General features: G+C 46.3%; 2 protein-coding genes and 1 long non-coding RNA gene across 3 annotated transcripts in view; 2 read left to right on the top strand and 1 right to left on the bottom strand.

The window, feature by feature from the left end:
- RCCD1 (RCC1 domain containing 1) overlaps positions 1 to 2,579 on the top strand; it is a 32,812-nt gene extending 30,233 nt beyond the window's left edge. The window contains exon 7 of the mRNA XM_056545139.1: positions 2,576 to 2,579. Within this exon, the coding sequence (XP_056401114.1) occupies positions 2,576 to 2,579 (4 nt within the window). The remainder of the gene's footprint in view (positions 1 to 2,575) is intronic.
- On the top strand, positions 2,564 to 15,691 carry RAD51 (RAD51 recombinase). Its single transcript, XM_056547107.1, has 9 exons — positions 2,564 to 2,678; positions 5,757 to 5,894; positions 6,347 to 6,465; positions 6,547 to 6,637; positions 9,975 to 10,069; positions 10,153 to 10,266; positions 11,565 to 11,694; positions 13,533 to 13,654; positions 14,995 to 15,691. The coding sequence occupies exons 1-9, from the start codon at positions 2,601 to 2,603 to the stop codon at positions 15,116 to 15,118; spliced, it is 1,011 nt and encodes a 336-aa protein (XP_056403082.1). The 5' UTR covers positions 2,564 to 2,600; the 3' UTR covers positions 15,119 to 15,691.
- On the bottom strand, positions 7,764 to 13,599 carry LOC130295863 (uncharacterized). The gene is made up of 3 exons (XR_008849028.1): positions 13,468 to 13,599; positions 11,508 to 11,686; positions 7,764 to 8,162 (listed from the first exon to the last, which is right to left on the bottom strand). It is a non-coding gene; the product is annotated as an uncharacterized LOC130295863 (long non-coding RNA).
- Positions 15,692 to 18,953: the final 3,262 nt, after the last annotated feature.

Genomic DNA, 18,953 nt, shown 5'->3' with positions numbered 1-18,953 from the left:
TCATCACTAATAGCGCCCCTGTGAGGAGAGGAGATGTACTGCAGCCTCATCACTATAGTGCCCCCTGTGAGGAGAGGAGGTGTACTGCAGCCCCATCACTATAGTGCCCCCGTGAGGAGAGGAGATGTACTGCAGCCTCATCACTATAGTGCCCCCTGTGAGGAGAGGAGATGTACTGCAGCCCCATCACTATAGCGCCCCCTGTGAGGAGAGGAGATGTACTGCAGCCCTCATCACTATAGTGCCCCCTGTGAGGAGAGGAGATGTACTGCAGCCTCATCACTATAGTGCCCCCTGTGAGGAGAGGAGATGTACTGCAGCCCCATCACTATAGTGCCCCCTGTGAGGAGAGGAGATGTACTGCAGCCTCATCACTATAGTGCCCCCCTGTGAGGAGAGGAGATGTACTGCAGCCCCATCACTATAGTGCCCCCTGTGAGGAGAGGAGATGTACTGCAGCCCCATCACTATAGTGCTACCGTGAGGAGAGGAGATGTACTGCAGCCCCATCACTATAGTGCCCCCTGTGAGGAGAGGGAGATGTACTGCAGCCCCATCACTATAGTGCCCCCTGTGAGGAGAGGAGATGTACTGCAGCCCCATCACTATAGTGCCACCGTGAGGAGAGGAGATGTACTGCAGCCCCATCACTATAGTGCCCCCTGTGAGGAGAGGAGATGTACTGCAGCCCCATCACTATAGTGCCCCCTGTGAGGAGAGGAGATGTACTGCAGCCCCATCACTATAGCGCCCCCTGTGAGGAGAGGAGATGTACTGCAGCCCCATCACTATAGTGCCCCCTGTGAGGAGAGGAGATGTACTGCAGCCCCATCACTATAGTGCCCCCTGTGAGGAGTGGAGATGTACTGCAGCCTCATCACTATAGTGCCCCCTGTGAGGAGAGGAGATGTACTGCAGCCTCATCACTATAGTGCCCCCTGTGAGGAGAGGAGATGTACTGCAGCCCCATCACTATAGTGCCCCCTGTGAGGAGTGGAGATGTACTGCAGCCTCATCACTATAGTGCCCCCTGTGAGGAGAGGAGATGTACTGCAGCCTCATCACTATAGTGCCCCCTGTGAGGAGTGGAGATGTACTGCAGCCTCATCACTATAGTGCCCCCTGTGAGGAGAGGAGATGTACTGCAGCCCCATCACTATAGCGCCCCCTGTGAGGAGAGGAGGTGTACTGCAGCCCCCATCACTATAGCGCCCCCTGTGAGGAGAGGAGGTGTACTGCAGCCCCATTACTATAGCGCCCCCTGTGAGGAGAGGAGATGTACTGCAGCCTCATCACTATAGTGCCCCCCTGTGAGGAGAGGGAGATGTACTGCAGCCTCATCACTATAGTGCCCCCTGTGAGGAGTGGAGATGTACTGCAGCCCCATCACTATAGTGCCCCCTGTGAGGAGAGGAGATGTACTGCAGCCCCATCACTATAGTGCCCCCTGTGAGGAGAGGAGGTGTACTGCAGCCCCCATCACTATAGTGCCCCCTGTGAGGAGAGGAGATGTACTGCAGCCCCATCACTATAGTGCCCCCTGTGAGGAGAGGAGATGTACTGCAGCCTCATCACTATAGTGCCCCCTGTGAGGAGAGGAGGTGTACTGCAGCCTCATCACTATAGTGCCCCCTGTGAGGAGAGGAGATGTACTACAGCCTCATCACTATAGTGCCCCCTGTGAGGAGAGGAGATGTACTGCAGCCCCATCACTATAGTGCCCCCTGTGAGGAGTGGAGATGTACTGCAGCCCCATCACTATAGTGCCCCCTGTGAGGAGAGGAGGTTGTACTGCAGCCTCATCACTATAGTGCCCCCTGTGAGGAGAGGAGATGTACTGCAGCCTCATCACTATAGTGCCCCCTGTGAGGAGTGGAGATGTACTGCAGCCTCATCACTATAGTGCCCCCCTGTGAGGAGAGGAGGTGTACTGCAGCCTCATCACTATAGTGCCCCCTGTGAGGAGTGGAGATGTACTGCAGCCTCATCACTATAGTGCCCCCTGTGAGGAGTGGAGATGTACTGCAGCCTCATCACTATAGTGCCCCCTGTGAGGAGAGGAGATGTACTGCAGCCCCATCACTATAGTGCCCCCTGTGAGGAGAGGAGATGTACTGCAGCCTCATCACTATAGTGCCCCCTGTGAGGAGTGGAGATGTACTGCAGCCCCATCACTATAGTGCCCCCTGTGAGGAGTGGAGATGTACTGCAGCCCCATCACTATAGTGCCCCCTGTGAGGAGAGGAGGTGTACTGCAGCCTCATCACTATAGTGCCCCCTGTGAGGAGAGGAGATGTACTGCAGCCTCATCACTATAGTGCCCCCTGTGAGGAGAGGAGATGTACAGAATCCAATGACTGGAGACACAATTACTTCACTACTAGTTTTGTTTTCTCAGCTTGGAATCTGTGACCTGTAGCTGGAGCCCTGAGGGGCCACAGCAGAGAGCGCCCCCTGAAGGGAATCCATGTTAGACCTTCCATAGCTGCTACAGATAGGAGGAACTTTTATGTAGAGAAAGTTTTATCTCAGGATTGGTGTGAATGTTGTTTTTTTTTTTTTCTTTTCTTTTTAGTTAATTGTGAAACCTTTCGAGCACCATGGCCATGCAAGCGCAGTATGAAGCCGCCGCCGCAGAAGAAGAATCTTTTGGACCTCAAGCTATATCCCGTCTGGAGGTGAGGTTGAGACATTTTCCTGCTTTCTTTTGAAGGCTATGGGGGACACTTTATTTATATATATATATATACCCACACACCAGATACAGGCGCAGCACTCCAACAAAAAAGTGATTTAATGTCTCATGTCAGCATCACAACATTTCAGCTCCTCCTGGAGCCTTTTTCAAGCATGCTCATACCGCCGCTTATACGGAAAAATGAAAAAGTTAGAGGTTCTCAAAATAAAGGGATTATAAATGTACTAATTTGGTTAAAAAGTTTGTGATTTTTTTTTTTTTAAGCACAACAATAATATAAAAGTATATAATAATGGGTATCATTTTAATCGTATTGACCCTCAGAATAAAGAACACATGTCATTTTTACCGTAAATTGTACAGTGTGAAAACGAAACCTTCCAAAATCAGCAAAATTGCGTTTTTCTTTTTAATTTCCCCACAAAATAGTGTTTTTTGGTTGCGCCATACATTTTATGATATAATGAGTGATGTCATTACAAAGGACAAAACGAGGAGCGAGGAGGAAAAAACAAAAAACGTAAAAATTTAATTGTCTGAGTCCTTAAGGCCAAAAATGGGCTGAGTCCTTAAGGGGTTAAATATTATTAGTAATAATAATAATATTATTATTATTATTATTATTATTAACAACATTTTTTTAAATAAGTTTTTGAAGTTGCTCAGACATCTTTATATTATCTATAGGGAGATGAATCTTACAGATTTTCTGCACTCTCTGTGTTTAGAGTTGGCATGAGGGTGGTGATTAGAGATGAGCGAACGTACAGTAAATTCTATTCGTCACGAACTTCTCGGCTCGGCAGTTGATGACTTTGCCTGCATAAATTAGTTCAGCTTTCAGGGGCTCCCGTGGGCTGGAAAAGGTGGATACAGTCCTAGGAGACTCTTTTCCTAGGACTGTATCCACCTTTTCCAGCCCACCGGAGCACCTGAAGGCTGAACTAATTTACGCAGGATAAGTCATCAACTGCTGAGCCGAGAAGTTCGTGACGAATCGAATTTACTGTAAGTTCGCTCATCTCTAGTGGCGATGTAGGTTACTCACAAGCTCCGTAGTAGCCGGGTGGGAGAGGATCCCCGGAGGACAGGTCACACTGACTGTAGAAAGAGAGGAGGGTAGATACAGGACAAGGCAGTCTGCGGGGGGAGAAACATTGGCTGGGCATTACTATAGAGTAGTGGTCTCAAACTGTGGTCCTCTAGATGTTGCAAAAACTACAACCCCCAGCATGCCCGGACAGCCAACGGCTGTCCGGGCATGCTGGGAGTTGAAGTTTTGCAAAATGGAAGCCTTGATTTACCTTTCATGATCAGTGTGGATCTGATAATGAAAAAAAGCTGAGGGTGCAGGATAGGAGTTGCAATAGCTGTAGATTCCCAGGTTGGAGATTATAGGACAGTGATGGGGAACAGTAGGTAGGCAGTATAGTTCCCCCACAGTAGGTGGGCAGTATAGTTCCCCCACAGTAGGTGGGCAGTATAGTTCCCCCACAGTAGGTGGGCAGTATAGTTCCCCCACAGTAGGTGGGCAGTATAGTTCCCCCACAGTAGATGGGCAGTATAGTTCCCCCCACAGTAGGTGGGCAGTATAGTTCCCCCACAGTAGGTGGGCAGTATAGTTCCCCCACAGTAGGTGGGCAGTATAGTTCCCCCACAGTAGGTGGGCAGTATAGTTCCCCCACAGTAGGTGGGCAGTATGGTTCCCCCACAGTAGGTGGGCAGTATGGTTCCCCCACAGTAGGTGGGCAGTATGGTTCCCCCACAGTAGGTGGGCAGTATGGTTCCCCCACAGTAGGTGGGCAGTATGGTTCCCCCACAGTAGGTGGGCAGTATGGTTCCCCCACAGTAGGTGGGCAGTATGGTTCCCCCACAGTAGGTGGGCAGTATGGTTCCCCCACAGTAGGTGGGCAGTATGGTTCCCCCACAGTAGGTGGGCAGTATGGTTCCCCCCACAGTAGGTGGGCAGTATGGTTCCCCCCACAGTAGGTGGGCAGTATGGTTCCCCCCACAGTAGGTGGGCAGTATGGTTCCCCCCCACAGTAGGTGGGGCAGTAGTGGTTCCCCCCCACAGTAGGTGGGCAGTATGGTTCCCCCCACAGTAGGTGGGCAGTATAGTTCCCCCCACAGTAGGTGGGCAGTATAGTTCCCCCCACAGTAGGTGGGCAGTATAGTTCCCCCCACAGTAGGTGGGCAGTATAGTTCCCCCCACAGTAGGTGGGCAGTATAGTTCCCCCACAGTAGGTGGGCAGTATAGTTCCCCCACAGTAGGTGGACAGTATAGTTCCCCCACAGTAGGTGGGCAGTATAGTTCCCCCACAGTAGGTGGGGCAGTATAGTTCCCCCCACAGTAGGTGGGCAGTATAGTTCCCCCACAGTAGGTGGGCAGTATAGTTCCCCCCACAGTAGGTGGGCAGTATAGTTCCCCCCACAGTAGGTGGGCAGTATGGTTCCCCCACAGTAGGTGGGCAGTATGGTTCCTCCACAAACATACAGCCTTCAGCCATATACAGTGTATGGCTGGAGGCTGTATGTCTGTGTACTGCCTCACAGTGCTCCGTCCACCGCTCCTGCGGTCAGGGGTTATGACCTACTGCTATGGCCTTTATGCCATAGCAGTAGGTCCCGGGCCCGGAGGAGCGGTGGTTGGAGTACCGAAGCTGAAGTGTAGCTGGTAACTTACCTTGTGCGTGCATCCTCCTCCTCCTCTATGCTCTGCTCCTCTGTTCCTATGGGCACACACATGAGACATCAGTGACGTTCCTGGCTGTGCTACCTCCCGGCGGCCCCTGCATTTTTAAAGTTAACGCGGGGCAACAGAAAGGTAACCGGGACATACTTGTGTCCCGAAAAGATCTTTCGGGACACAGGGATGTCCCGGTTTGCCCCGCCTGGCGAACTATAGCCGCGTGCCCACAGAGGAGGCTCGGCGTGCCTTAGGTTCGCCATCACTGTTATAGGACATTATACATGAATTGTTTCTTTACTTTTTGTAGTATGTAACGTCCAATAACTAATATCGAGTCTTCTCATACTTTATTATTTCTTCCCATATTAGCAATGTGGAATCAATGCCAATGATGTGAAGAAGCTGGAGGAGGCCGGGTTCCACACTGTAGAGGCCGTGGCCTACGCTCCAAAGAAAGAGCTGATCAATATCAAAGGGATCAGTGAGGCTAAAGCGGATAAGATCCTGGTAAGTGACTGTAGGCTCCAGTATGATGGAAACAAATGCAAAAGAAAATGGTCTGTGACCTTAAAGGGGTACTCTGCTGCTTAGCGTTTGGAACAAACTGTTCCGAACGTTGGCGCTGGGTGCTTGTGACATCATAGCCCTGCCCCCTCATGATCTCACTCCCCACCCCCTCAATGCAAGTCTATGGGAGGGGGCATGACAGCCGTCATGCCCCCTCCCATAGACTTGCATTGAGGGGCGGGGCTATGACATCACAAGCTCCCGACTCCAGCTTTTGGAACAGTTTTCCAAACGCTGAGCAGCGGAGTACCCCTTTAAGGGGGTTAAAGGAATGTGCTGTGCTAGGCCTTTTCCTTTTTGTCAAGCAAAGTGCATTTTCTTTGTGGCCGATGGTCCCTGGAATTTACTCCTGGTGATAGATCCCAATAGACATTTCTCCTGTTCCCTTCCAGGCAGAAGCTGCAAAACTCGTCCCCATGGGATTTACCACAGCGACAGAGTTCCACCAGAGGCGTTCGGAGATCATACAGATCTCTACAGGCTCCAAGGAGCTGGACAAGTTATTACAAGGTGCGGTCAGGGTCTCTGTTTTGATGATCTTCGTACTTTATTCCTCAATAACATTTGTCTTTTTGGTAATGCTTTTCTGCAGGGGAATCGAAACCGGCTCCATTACAGAGATGTTTGGAGAGTTTCGCACAGGGAAGACGCAGTTATGTCACACTCTGGCCGTCACCTGTCAGGTACGCGTCATCGCTCAGATTACACAGTCCTGTTTATAAATGTCAGTGGTCTGTTATGGTCACTCGTTTCTGCTCGTCGATCTGGCTAGTATGGGCGGTAATATAAAAAGGGTACTCCGGTGACGACAAACTTTATTTATTTATTTAAATCAACTGGTGCCAGAAAGTTAAACGGATTTGTAAATGAAAAGGAATAGGTGTGCAGCTCACAGCCCAAAAATCTGAGGTATGAGTGGTTTAAAAGATCGATCCCCACCGATCTTTGGGGGGGGGACTATAGAAATGTATTAACCTCACCTCAAGTATCTCACCATCCCAGATGGAACACAATGAGGATTGGAAACAGTGTGTTTGAAAAAGTAGCAAAAGGATTTTATTACAATTATTAGACCATTATTGAAAATAAAACATAATAAAAAAACAAATGTATATTAAAAGAATTTAGCACTTATTCATGCAAACATTTAAAGGGGTAGTCCAGTGGTTAAAAACGTATCCCCTATCCTAAGGATAGGGGATAAGTTTGAGATCTCGGGGGGGGGGGGTGGGGGGGGGGGGGGGGGGGGGTCTGACCGCTGGGGCGCCCTGCGATCCTCTCTATACGGGGCCCCGGCTCTCCGGCCAGATAGCGAGTGTCGACCCTCCGCACGAAGCGGCGGCCGACGCGCCCCCTCAATACATCTCAATGGCAGAGCCGGAGATTGCCGAAGGAAGCGCTTCGGCTCTGCCATAAAGTTGTATTGAGGGGCGTGTCGGCCGCCACTTCGTGCAGAGGTCGACACGCCCCCTTCCCAGCGGTCGGACCCCCCGCGATCTCAAACTTATCCCCTATCCTTAGGATAGGGGGATAAGTTGTTCACCACTGGGTCACCACTGGACTACTCCTTTAACCATTGGGCCCTAATGGTAAACAGAACACTGCAGATCCGCCGCTGAAGGACCTCTATATGGTGGCTTTACATGTGCCTGCTCAGAGCGGCAATACACAGCTACGAGCAGACACACTGCGACCTGCGAGTCGCCGCGCGCATGCACAGTATACTCGCACATCGCGGCAGCTCATTGAGCAGGAGGAGTGGCCGCACATCGTTTGTGTCTCTGCACGTAGCGGCGTATTGCCGCTCTGAGCAGGCACATGTAAAGCCACCATATAGAGGTCCTTCAGCGGCGGATCTGCAGCGTAAAATACGCTGCAAATCCGCTTGTCTGAACGTACCTTTACATGAGTAAACATAGATACACAGTATAATAGTATAAGGTGCCAAATGACATTAGAAACATCAAACTACATCAGTGCATAGTATGTGGTGAATAATACCCACATATTAGTATCAAGAGAATGCACGGCGGGGACCGGGATGGCGCCGCTCCTAGTACCGCGGTAGCCTCCGCCATGATTTCTTGTCAGGTGTTTTTTTTTCTTGCCTGATGCTTTTGTTCATGTGCAGATAAGTCACTTCCAGAGGTGTCTGACAGCGGCTTTCTCCTCTTCTTAGGCCCTTTTCACACCACCGTCATGTTCCTTCTGACACCCGTTATTTTGCAAAAACAGGTCATGAAAAAAGATACAAGAACAGAACAGATGAACAATCTCCATTATATTAACTAGAGATGAGCGAACTTGCAGTAAATTCGATTCGTCACAAACTTCTCAGCTCGGCAGTTGCGGCAGTTGATGACTTATCCTGCATAAATGAGTTCAGCTTTCCGGTGCTCCCGTGGGCTGGAAAAGGTGGATACAGTCCTAGGAAAGAGTCTCCTTGGACTGTATCCAACCTTTTCCAGCCCACGGGAGCACCTGAAAGCTGAACTAATTCATGCAGGAAAAGTCATCAACTGCCGAGCCGAGAAGTTCGTGACGAATCGAATTTACTGTAAGTTCGCTCATCTCTAATATGAACAGGCGTTCTGTCCACATAACAGACACGTTCCATCCGTTATCACCCGTTATTTCATCCATCCTGCATCGTTATAGTCCGTTATTTTATGTCCCGTTTTAACCCCTTCTGGTTGTGATGCTGTACTGAGCATGCTCAGTAGCAATAACGGAAGGTGAAAAGAATGGGCGCTAACGGATGTTCTTTGTGAACATCCATCAGCCATAGACTTCAATGTTAAAGGGGTACTCCGGTGCCAGAAAGTTAAACAGGTTTGTAAATTACTTCTATTAAAAAATCATTACCCTTCCAGTACTTTTTAGCAGCTGTATGCTACAGAGGAAATTCTTTTCTCTTTGAATTTCTTTTTTGTCTTGTCCACAGTGCTCTGTGCTGACACCTGATGCCCGTATCAGGAACTGTCCGGAGCAGGAGAAAATCCCCATAGCAAACCTATGCTGCTCTGGACAGTTCCTGACATGGACAGAGGTGTCAGCAGAGAGCACTGTGGACAAGACAAAAAAGAAATTCAATAAGAAAACAATTTCCTCTGTAGCATACAGCTGCTAAAAAGTACTGGAAGGGTAAAGATTTTTTAATAGAAGTAATTTACAAATCTGTTTAACTTTCTGGCACCAGTTCATTTAAAAAATAAAGTTTTCCACCGGAGTACCCCTTTTAAAAATGTTAATGTCTGTTATTCCACATTTATTTTTGAGGGGACAAAAGTTAGTGCAGACACAGTGAAAAATAATGGACGTCAGTCAGAACTGGACATAACTAAAGCTAAAGGATAATAAAATAATCACATGGACATGAAAGGGATTTTTTTGACTGCCGTTTTCTGGACTTTCTGGCGGGAGATTTTACAGGAGAATATCGGTATTGTGAAAGGGGCCTAAAATATATGCACGCTCTGCCGTCTGTATGGGGGCATTGGGATAAATAGCTGTTGGCTATCTGTAATATATGGGCAGCTTAAAGGGGTACTCCGGCCCTAAGACATCTTATCCCCTATCCAAAGCATAGGAGATGAGATGTCTGATGGGGGGGGAGGGGGTCCCGCCGCTGGGGACCCCCACAATCTAGCATGTAGCACCCACCTGTAAGCACTGTAGGAAGCGCTGGAGGCTCAAAGTCTTATGTCTCCAAACAACGGGGACGGAGTATCGTGACGTTACGACTCCGCCCCCGTGTGACGTTACACCCCGCCCCCTCAATGCAAGTCAATAGGAGGGGGTGTCACTAGGGATAAGATGTCTTAGGGCCGGAGTACCCCTTCTAAGATCCCTGTATGATGAAACCAGTTGTCTTGTGAAAGATTAATTTTATTTCTTGGATAGTTTTATTTTATATTTTTTTTTGGGGGGGGGGCTTTTATTTATTTTTTAAAAATTTTTTTTTTACTTTTTCAGCATTATTATTATTATTATTTTTTTTTTTGTTTGTTTTCTCTCCAGCTTCCTATTGATAGAGGTGGTGGTGAAGGGAAAGCCATGTACATAGACACAGAGGGCACCTTCAGACCGGAGAGGCTCCTCGCTGTTGCCGAAAGGTAGGACTCTGCCTCTGTATTGTGACTGTACTTCAGACCCTGATCTTATAAAGGTTTATTGGATCTCATATCTCACATTTTAGGTACGGTTTATCAGGCAGCGACGTTCTGGACAACGTGGCTTATGCTCGAGCCTTCAATACTGATCACCAGACCCAACTTCTGTACCAGGCTGCAGCCATGATGGCAGAATCCAGGTAACTGCAGCGCATCTCTGTGCAGAATGACAATATGGCTCCTCCTGTGCCTGTGTTTTTATATAATATATCCGCTATCCTCCCCGGATAACTGGATATATGTGGTGGAGGTATAGCTGACATTCTTTTGGGAACTATGATTTTGCTAGACATCTTGATGTCACATACGTTAAAGAGGTTATCCAGGAAAAAACTTTTTTGTATATATCAATCAACTGGCTCCAGAAAGTTAAACCGATTTGTAAATTACTTCTATTAAAAAAATCTTAATCCTTTCAGTACTTATGAGCTTCTAAAGTTAAGGTTGTTCTTTTCTGTCTAAGTGCTCTCTGATGACACGTGTCTCGGGAACTGCTAAGTTTAGAAGCAAATCCCCATAGCAAACCTATTCTACTCTGGACAGTTCCCGAGACACGTGTCATCAGAAAGATAAAAGAACAACCTTAACTTCAGAAGCTCATAAGTACTGAAAGGATTAAGATTTTTTTAATAGAAGTAATTTACAAATCGGTTTAACCTTCTGGAGCCAGTTGATATATTAAAAAAAAAAAAAAAAAAAAACCTGGATAACACCTTTTTAAAGCAGCAGTCTTCAAACTGTGGGCCTCCAGATGTTGCAAAACTACAACTCCCAGCATGCCCGGACAGCCAACGGCTGTCCGGGCATGCTGGGAATTGTAGTTTTGCAACATCTGGAGGGCCACAGTTTGAAGACCACTGCGTTAAAGGATAACTCCGGGATGTAACAACTTATCCCCTATCCTATGATGAAGGGGGGGTAGTTATTAAATGTGCCGGGAAAGGAAAAATACACACACATAATCAGGCTACTACTTTTCCTTACATCTTGTGCCCAGTTTTGCCTTTGTGGCTGGATTTATTGGACTACAGTACAGTATTAGGTTTTGGTAACAGGTTTTTATCATTTATTTATTTTTTATAAATAATATAAATATTATTTATATTTATATATATATATATATATATATATATATATATATATATATATATATATATATATTATATATTTATATTATATTATATTATATATATATATTATATTATATATATATATTATATTATATATATATATTATATTATATTATATATATATATTATATTATATATATATTATATTATATATATATTATATTATATATATATATAATTATATATATATATATATTATATTATATATTTTTTTTCTTTTTTTTTTTTTTTTTTTTTTTTTTTTTTTTTACCTCCAAAATCTTGTCTGCTTTTGCACCTTCAGCTTAGATTTTTGTTCCTTTGTGCAGGTACGCTCTTCTCATAGTGGACAGCGCTACAGCTCTATACAGAACAGATTACTCGGGCAGAGGGGAGCTGTCTGCGCGGCAGATGCACTTGGCTCGCTTCCTGAGGATGTTGCTGCGGCTGGCTGATGAGGTAGGAAGAGCGGACATTATAACCTTCTTCTTCCATAATTTATCATGTCACGATGCACTGGAAATGCCTATGAACCAATGTACGGTTGTCATGGTGATGGCATGGAGTTGTACCTCCACATCACCAGTGGTAATCCTACGATCATCGGGATTGGTTGGGTTGTCTTAGTGGGTTTAGGGTCATTAAAGGGGTACTCCGCCCCTATCCAAAGGATAGGGGATAAGATGTCAGATCGCCGCGGTGCCGCTGCTGGGGAGCTCCGGGATCCCCACTGCGGCACTGCGCTATCATTACAGCACAGAGCGAGTTCGCTCTGTGCGTAATGACGGGCTATACAGGGGACAGAGCCGCGGGATGTCATGGCTCCGCCCCTCGTGACATCACGGCCTGTCCCCTTAATGCAAGTCTATGGCAGGGGGCGTGACGATCACCGCGCCCCCTCCCATAGACTTGTATTGAAAGGGGCGGGACCGTGACGTAACTATGCGCCGGCCCCTGTATTGCGCGTCATTACGTGCAGAGCGAACTCGCTCTGTGCTGTAATAGCGCAGTGCCGCAGCGGGGATCCTGGGGCTCCCCAGCAGTGGCACCGCGGTGATCTGACATCTTATCCCCTATCCTTTGTATAGGGGATAAGATGTCTAGGGGCAGAGTACCCCTTTAAAGGGGTAGTCCAGTGGTGAAAAACGTATCCCCTATCCTAAGGATAGGGGATAAGTTTGAGATCGCGGGGGGTCCGACCTCTGGGGCCCCCTGCGATCTCTCTGTACGGGGCCCCGGCTCTCCGCCGAGATAGCGGGTGTCGACCCCCGCACGAAGCGGCGGCCGACACGCCCCCTCAATACATCTCAATGGCAGAGCCGGAGATTGCCGAAGGCAGCGCTTCGGCTCTGCCATAGAGTTGTATTGAGGGGGCGTGTCGGCCGCTGCTTCGTGCGGAGGTCGACACGCCCCCTTCCCGCGGGCTGTCGGGGCTCCGTACAGGAGATCGCGGGGGGCCCCAGGGGTCGGACCCCCCGCGATCTGCAACTTATCCCCTATCCTTAAGATAGGGGATAAGTTGTAAACCACTGAATCACCACTGGACTACTCCTTTAAGGCCACCAAATCTGCCTTTTTTCTATGCATATTGGGCCTTGTGGTTTTCTCTTCAATTCCCTCGAATAATATCTTTTTGGTTGCGATGTACATTTTAGTGTAAAATAAAAGTGTCATTACAAATTACAATTGGTCATGCAAAAAATAAGCCCTCATATGGCTCTGTGGATGGAAATATAACAGTTATGATTTTTAGTAGACGAGGAGGAAAAAACGAAAATGCAAAAATAAAATTTGAGTCCTTTTAAATCTGCACTCTCATTAAAACTAATTTTTCCTATTGCACTCCTTTATGGTAAATAAAAAAAAATCTAATGTACTATAAAATCTAATGTGAGGGAGGAAGTTCTCCCCTGTATGGCTTCAGATGATGTCACACCTGCTGGGGAACGCCCCTTCCCAATCTATGAATCTGACTGAGACTGAGCAGAAAATACAGAACAAAATCAAGGAAGAATACTAAAAAATTATAAAAATAAAGGCGGGGGTGGTTTATCATGATTGGGGCAGTGACCTGGGAGGATTATATAATTTATAAAGATCATGACAGGTAATCTTTTTTTAGGGCCACAATGGGCTGTGTCCTTAAGGGGTTAAAACTTACAATGTCCTGTCTGCAGCAGTAATGGGTTAAATAGATTTTTTTTCACTGTATATGTAATTGTATACACTGACTTTATATTTAGCTCTGTCAGTTGCGATCATCTTCACATAATATCTGCTGAATGTTTTCTCCTCAGTTTGGCGTGGCCGTGGTGATCACCAATCAGGTGGTAGCTCAGGTGGACGGAGCAGCCATGTTTGCCGCTGATCCTAAGAAACCCATTGGAGGAAACATTATAGCCCATGCGTCCACAACAAGGTAACGAAATGTGTACAAGATTGTTCATAAAGTTATTAAAATCTGGCACCCAATAGTTCAGAGCAGGGGAAGAAAAATGGGATTTTGCCTCAAACTAAGAGGGAATGGTGAAGAATAAATCCATAATAGATGACTAAATATACCATGGTATGTTGAGGCGAGTAGTCAGGAATAGATGCCTGAAGTTCTGTGTGATGGGTTTAGAGCAGCGTTCCCCCAACCAGGGTGCCTTCAGCTGTTGCAAAATTACAACTCCCAGCATGTAATAAACTCTCAGAAGCTGCAGCAGCATGAAAGACATAGAGCCGTACTGAGCAGTGTAAGCTGTAAATCCAACTCTGAAGGGATGAGATATAAAACTTACTAGAGCAGTGTTTCCCAACCAGGGTGCCTCCATGCTAGGAGTTGTAGTTTTGCAGTAGCTTAAGTAAACCCTCAGAAGCTGCAGCAGGATAGAATACATTATAGAGCGGTACTGAGCAGGGTAAGCTATGAATCCAGCTCTAAGTGGTTGAGATATAAAACTTACTAGAGCAGTGTCTCCCAACCAGGGTGCCTCCATGCTAGTTGTATTTTTGCAGTAGCTAAAGCAAACCCTCAGAAGCTGCAGCATAGAATACATCGGTACTGAGCAGAGTAAGCTGTGAGCAGTGTCCCCCCCCCCCCCAACCAGGGTGCCTTCAGCTGTTGCAAAACTCCCAGCATGTAATAAACTCTCAGAAGCTGCAGCAGCATGAAAGACATAGAGCCGTACTGAGCAGTGTAAGCTGTAAATCCAACTCTGAAGGGATGAGATATAAAACTTATTAGAGCAGTGTTTCCCAACCAGGGTGCCTCCATGCTAGTTGTATTTTTGCAGTAGTTGAAGTAAACCCTTAGAAGCTGCAGCAGCATAGAATACATTATAGAGCGGTACTGAGCAGGGTAAGCTATGAATCCAGCTCTAAGTGGTTGAGATATAAAACTTACTAGAGCAGTGTTTCCCAACCAGGGTGCTTCCATGCTAGGAGTTGTAGTTTTGCAATAGTTGAAGTAAACGCTCAGATGCTGCAGAAGGATAGAATACATTGTAGAGCGGTACTGAGCAGAGTAAGCTATGAATCCAGCTCTAGGTGGGTGAGATATAAAGCTTACTAGATCAGAGTTTTCCTGCCAGGGTGCCTCCAGCTGTTGCAAAACTACAACTCTCAGCATACCCGGACAGCCTTCGGCTGTCCGGGCATGCTGTGAGTTGTAGTTTTGCAACAGCTGGAGCCACCCTGGTAGGAAACGCTGATTTAGTTTATTAAAATTTTTGCAAATGGAGATTTTACACAATTTTGTTTTGTTCTTCTCCGTAGATTGTACTTACGAAAGGGCAGAGGAGAGACCCGTATCTGCAAGATCTACGACTCTCCTTGTTTGCCCGAGGCTGAGGCCATGTTTGCCATTAACGCTGATGGGGTAGGTGATGCCAAGGACTGAGCGCAATCCCCCGAGATCAGAGCGACCACCAAGGAGGTGGACTGATCAAACCCCCCACCTTCTTATAAAGTGATGCTGTAATGCTAGGATACAGTATCGCTCTATGAGCTGCGGTGGTCTGACCTCTGGGACCCGCACTGATCCTGCTGGAGCCGTATTTAGTGCTGCGTCCCTGCTTTTCCTTGCACAGTCTTTCACTCGTCCTCAACTTGAATTGCAGCCATTTCCATTCGCAAAGTGGCTGCAGCACCGGATGATTCTTGCGCCCCCCTTTTTTATCAGAACGGTGGAGACCCTGTGCTTGCGCCCCCTACTGATTATAAATTGGCGCATCCTAGCAATAAGCCATTACTGTCAGATGGGAATGTCCTGTAAGAGTTAATGAACCTTAATGGTGGATGCCGCCAAGTTTACAGAGTGTACAACATTCATCTCCCATGTAAACCAATTGGATCCTTTGGACTTATGCAAGAAACCCTAAGACAACACTGACAAGAGGTTCTGACAAACTTAAAGGGGTACTCCGGTGGAAAACGATTTTTTTTTTTTTTTTAAATGAACTGGTGCCAGAAAGTTTAAACAGATTTGTAAATGACTTCTATTAAAAAAAATAAAAAATCTTTACCCTTCCAGTACTTATTAGCAGCTGTATGCTCCAGAGGAAATTCTTTTCTTCTTGAATTAATTTTTTGTCTTGTCCACAGTTCTCTCTGCTGACACCTCTGTCCATGTCAGGAACTGTCCAGAGTAGGAGAAAATCCCCATAGCAAACCTATGCTGCTCTGGTCGGTTCTTGACACGGACAGAGGTGTCAGCAGAGAGCACTGTGGACAAGACAGAAAAGAAATTCAAAGATAGAAGAATTTCCTCTGTAGCATACAGCTGCTAAAAAGTACTGAAAGGATTGAGATTTTTAAATAGTAAAAGTAATTTACAAATCTGTTTAACTTTCTGGCACCAGTTCATTAAAAAAAAAAAAAAAATTGTTTTCCACGAGAGTACCCCTTTTTAAAGAGCATTCATGTTTTTTTTTATTTTATTTTTATTTCCGTTTTTTATTTTTATTTTTTCAACAAAAGGAAAGTCCATTGAGTTCTGTTGTATACAAATATCTGAAGCTCTAACATTCTGAATACAGAACACTAGATGGCAGCACAAACCACCGCCTCCAGGACCTGTAACATAGACATGTTTGTTTGTTTTTGTGTGTTATTTGTAGACTTGTATAGATGCGGTGTTTTTGTCTCCTGTATACATGTTTGTATATATTGAAATATATGATTTGAGAATAAACAACACAATTAAGAAGAAACACTGGTGTGAGAGAAAGTGAAGCTGTGGGAACAGTCTGAAAATATTGCACATGATTAAAGGGGTATTCCAGGAATTTTTTTATTTGACTATGCTACAGTGTCTGTACGTGTGTGATTTTTCACCCCAATATTTCTTTTTACCAGCATACAAAATGACTGTGGTCTCAGATTTTTCCCAGGTTGCAATGTGGCCGAGACCTGACATCACTAGTCAGCTGATGACAGGGAGCCTGTCTGCTCCAATGGGTGGAGGGATCGCTTGGTGGGAGAGAGATCAATCTGCAACTAATGCAACAGCTGTAGGCACCCTGATTGAAAACCACAGGTCTTTTGAATGGATGCAGCTCATTTGTTTCAATGGGTGGGGGGGGGGCTGATGTGTGGGAGGGAGGAACATGGAATTATGGGAGTTGTAAGCAAAAGAGGAAAACTCAAACAGGAAATACCAGTTCACAAACAGCTAGTCACAGTGTTATGGGAATCTCACAGCATAGCCATTTATCCCCAAGACAAGCGCAGATCCTTCCTAAGCATGTCCATTACTGTCTGCCAGGTACGTACTAAAATCCCCTTATGGTGGAGGACCCCTTTAAGGGAGTGAAGGACAATTTATCCCCTATCCAAAGAATAGGGGATAAATGTTTGATCGCTGGAGGGACCGTCCACTGGGACCACCTGCAATCTTCTGCATAGCGTTCCGGCACTCCCCATGCACAGAGCAGGGGTCGACACGCATTCATGTTCATCTGTATAGAGATCAATGGAGGGCGCGTGCTGACCCCACTCTGTGCGCATGGAGAGCCCGATCGCTGTTCAGGGGATCGTGGGGGGTCCCCAAATTTCCCTGTTTGATGGGTAAGTGTGTTCCGAGTAAAAGAGGTTGTCCAGGATTAGAAAAACACTGCTGCTTTCTTGCAAAAAAAAAAAAAAAAAAAATTAACAGCACCACTCGTGTTCACAGGTTGGGTCTGGTATTGCAGCTCGGCTCCGTGGAAGTAAATGGGACTGAGCTGCAGTACTACACACAACCTATGGACAGGACCTGTGCTGTTTTTGCTTAAAAAACAGCATTTATTATTATTATTATTGATGAGCGAACTTACAGTAAATTCGATTCGTCACAAACTTCTCGGCTCGGGAGTTGATGACTTATCCTGCATAAATTAGTTCAGCTTTCCGGTGCTCCCGTGGGCTGAAAAAGGTGGATACAGTCCTAGGAGACTCTTTCCTAGGAATGTAGCCACCTTTTCCAGCCCACCGGAGCACCTGAAAGCTGAACTAATTTATGCAGGATAAGTCATCAACTGCCCAGCCGAGAAGTTCGTGACGAATTGAATTTACTGTAAGTTCGCTCATCTCTAATTTTTTTTATTAATAAATAATAAATAAATATTATTATTTTTTTATTTTTTTTATTATAATAATTTTTTTATTTTATAAAAAAAAATTTCATCCTGGACAACCCCTCTATAAAGTCACATTGAGCAAAAATTTGCAAATATGTGGGCAAGGAACCAAAAAACAAATTTATGCAAAACACAATTTGTAAACCCTTAGGTAGGGGTCATTAACAACCACTCAACATTGTTCATCACTAGTGATTTTAGATCTACATCCATCACTCGGCAGTAAGCGACACACACCACTAGGTGGCACTACACTTCACACAAGAATGATCATTGCTATGGACATGAATGATTTGCGTAGTCGCTTTGCATCATATAAAGAGAACTGCAGTGTAAGGCCCATGGAGAGGAGCCCCTGGCTGGGGAGAGGGTAGAAAACTGCTGCCAGACACCCTCTGTTCTCTCCGAAATCCTTTGGGCGTCTTATCTCCCAGATAACAAAAGCATAGGGAGTTTAATTCCATTTTTTTACTGCTGTATGAGAGTCAGGAGGCCCCTATCATTGTGGTTTTATTTAAATAGTGTGTCTCCAGCTGTTGCAAGACTACAACTCCTAGTTGTGAAACTACAACTCCCAGCGTGCACTCCTCATCCCCGTGTACACTACAACATTTATTCTGCAGAGGGGCACTTGCCCGACCCTTCTCTCCTCTGACATCCAGAGTCAACAGAGAGTCGAGAGGCCATCGTACACATAGATCAGTGTTTTCCTTAACAGGGTGCCTCCAGCTGTTGCAAAACTACAACTCTCAGCATGCCCGGACAGCCGAAGGCTGTCCGGGCATGCTAGGAGTTGTAGTTTTGCAACAGCTGGAGGCACCCTGTTAAGGAAAACACTGCCGTATGATATTCTGCCAGAGCTGCACTCCCTGCTGATACTGCCCTTACTCTGCCCCCAACCATGACCAGAAGTCATTTCTTTGCTTTCATTCGCACGGAAACCTGAATCATATGGTAGAATTTTTAGCTACTCACTTGCTCCACGTTTCCAAAAAATGTCCATGTTCAATGCATCATCCCCCGCTGTCCTGCAGACTGCTGAGATCACGTGACAGCGGGGGGGGGGGGGGGGAGGGGGGGGGCACATTGAACGGCGGCACGTACTGCTGGACCACA

The sequence above is a fragment of the Hyla sarda genome, chromosome 11, assembly GCF_029499605.1.
Source record: "Hyla sarda isolate aHylSar1 chromosome 11, aHylSar1.hap1, whole genome shotgun sequence".
NCBI classification, from domain to species: domain Eukaryota; kingdom Metazoa; phylum Chordata; class Amphibia; order Anura; family Hylidae; genus Hyla; species Hyla sarda.
This window is presented reverse-complemented; position numbering and strand designations above follow the sequence as displayed.

Coding starts and splice junctions, on each gene's coding strand:
- RAD51 (XM_056547107.1), top strand. CDS start 2,601: ATGGCCATGCAAGCGCAGTATGAAGCCGCCGCCGCAGAAGAAGAATCT. Junction 5,895..6,346: donor CTAAAGCGGATAAGATCCTG/GTAAGTGACTGT, acceptor GTTCCCTTCCAG/GCAGAAGCTGCAAAACTCGT. Junction 13,655..14,994: donor GCCCATGCGTCCACAACAAG/GTAACGAAATGT, acceptor TCTTCTCCGTAG/ATTGTACTTACGAAAGGGCA.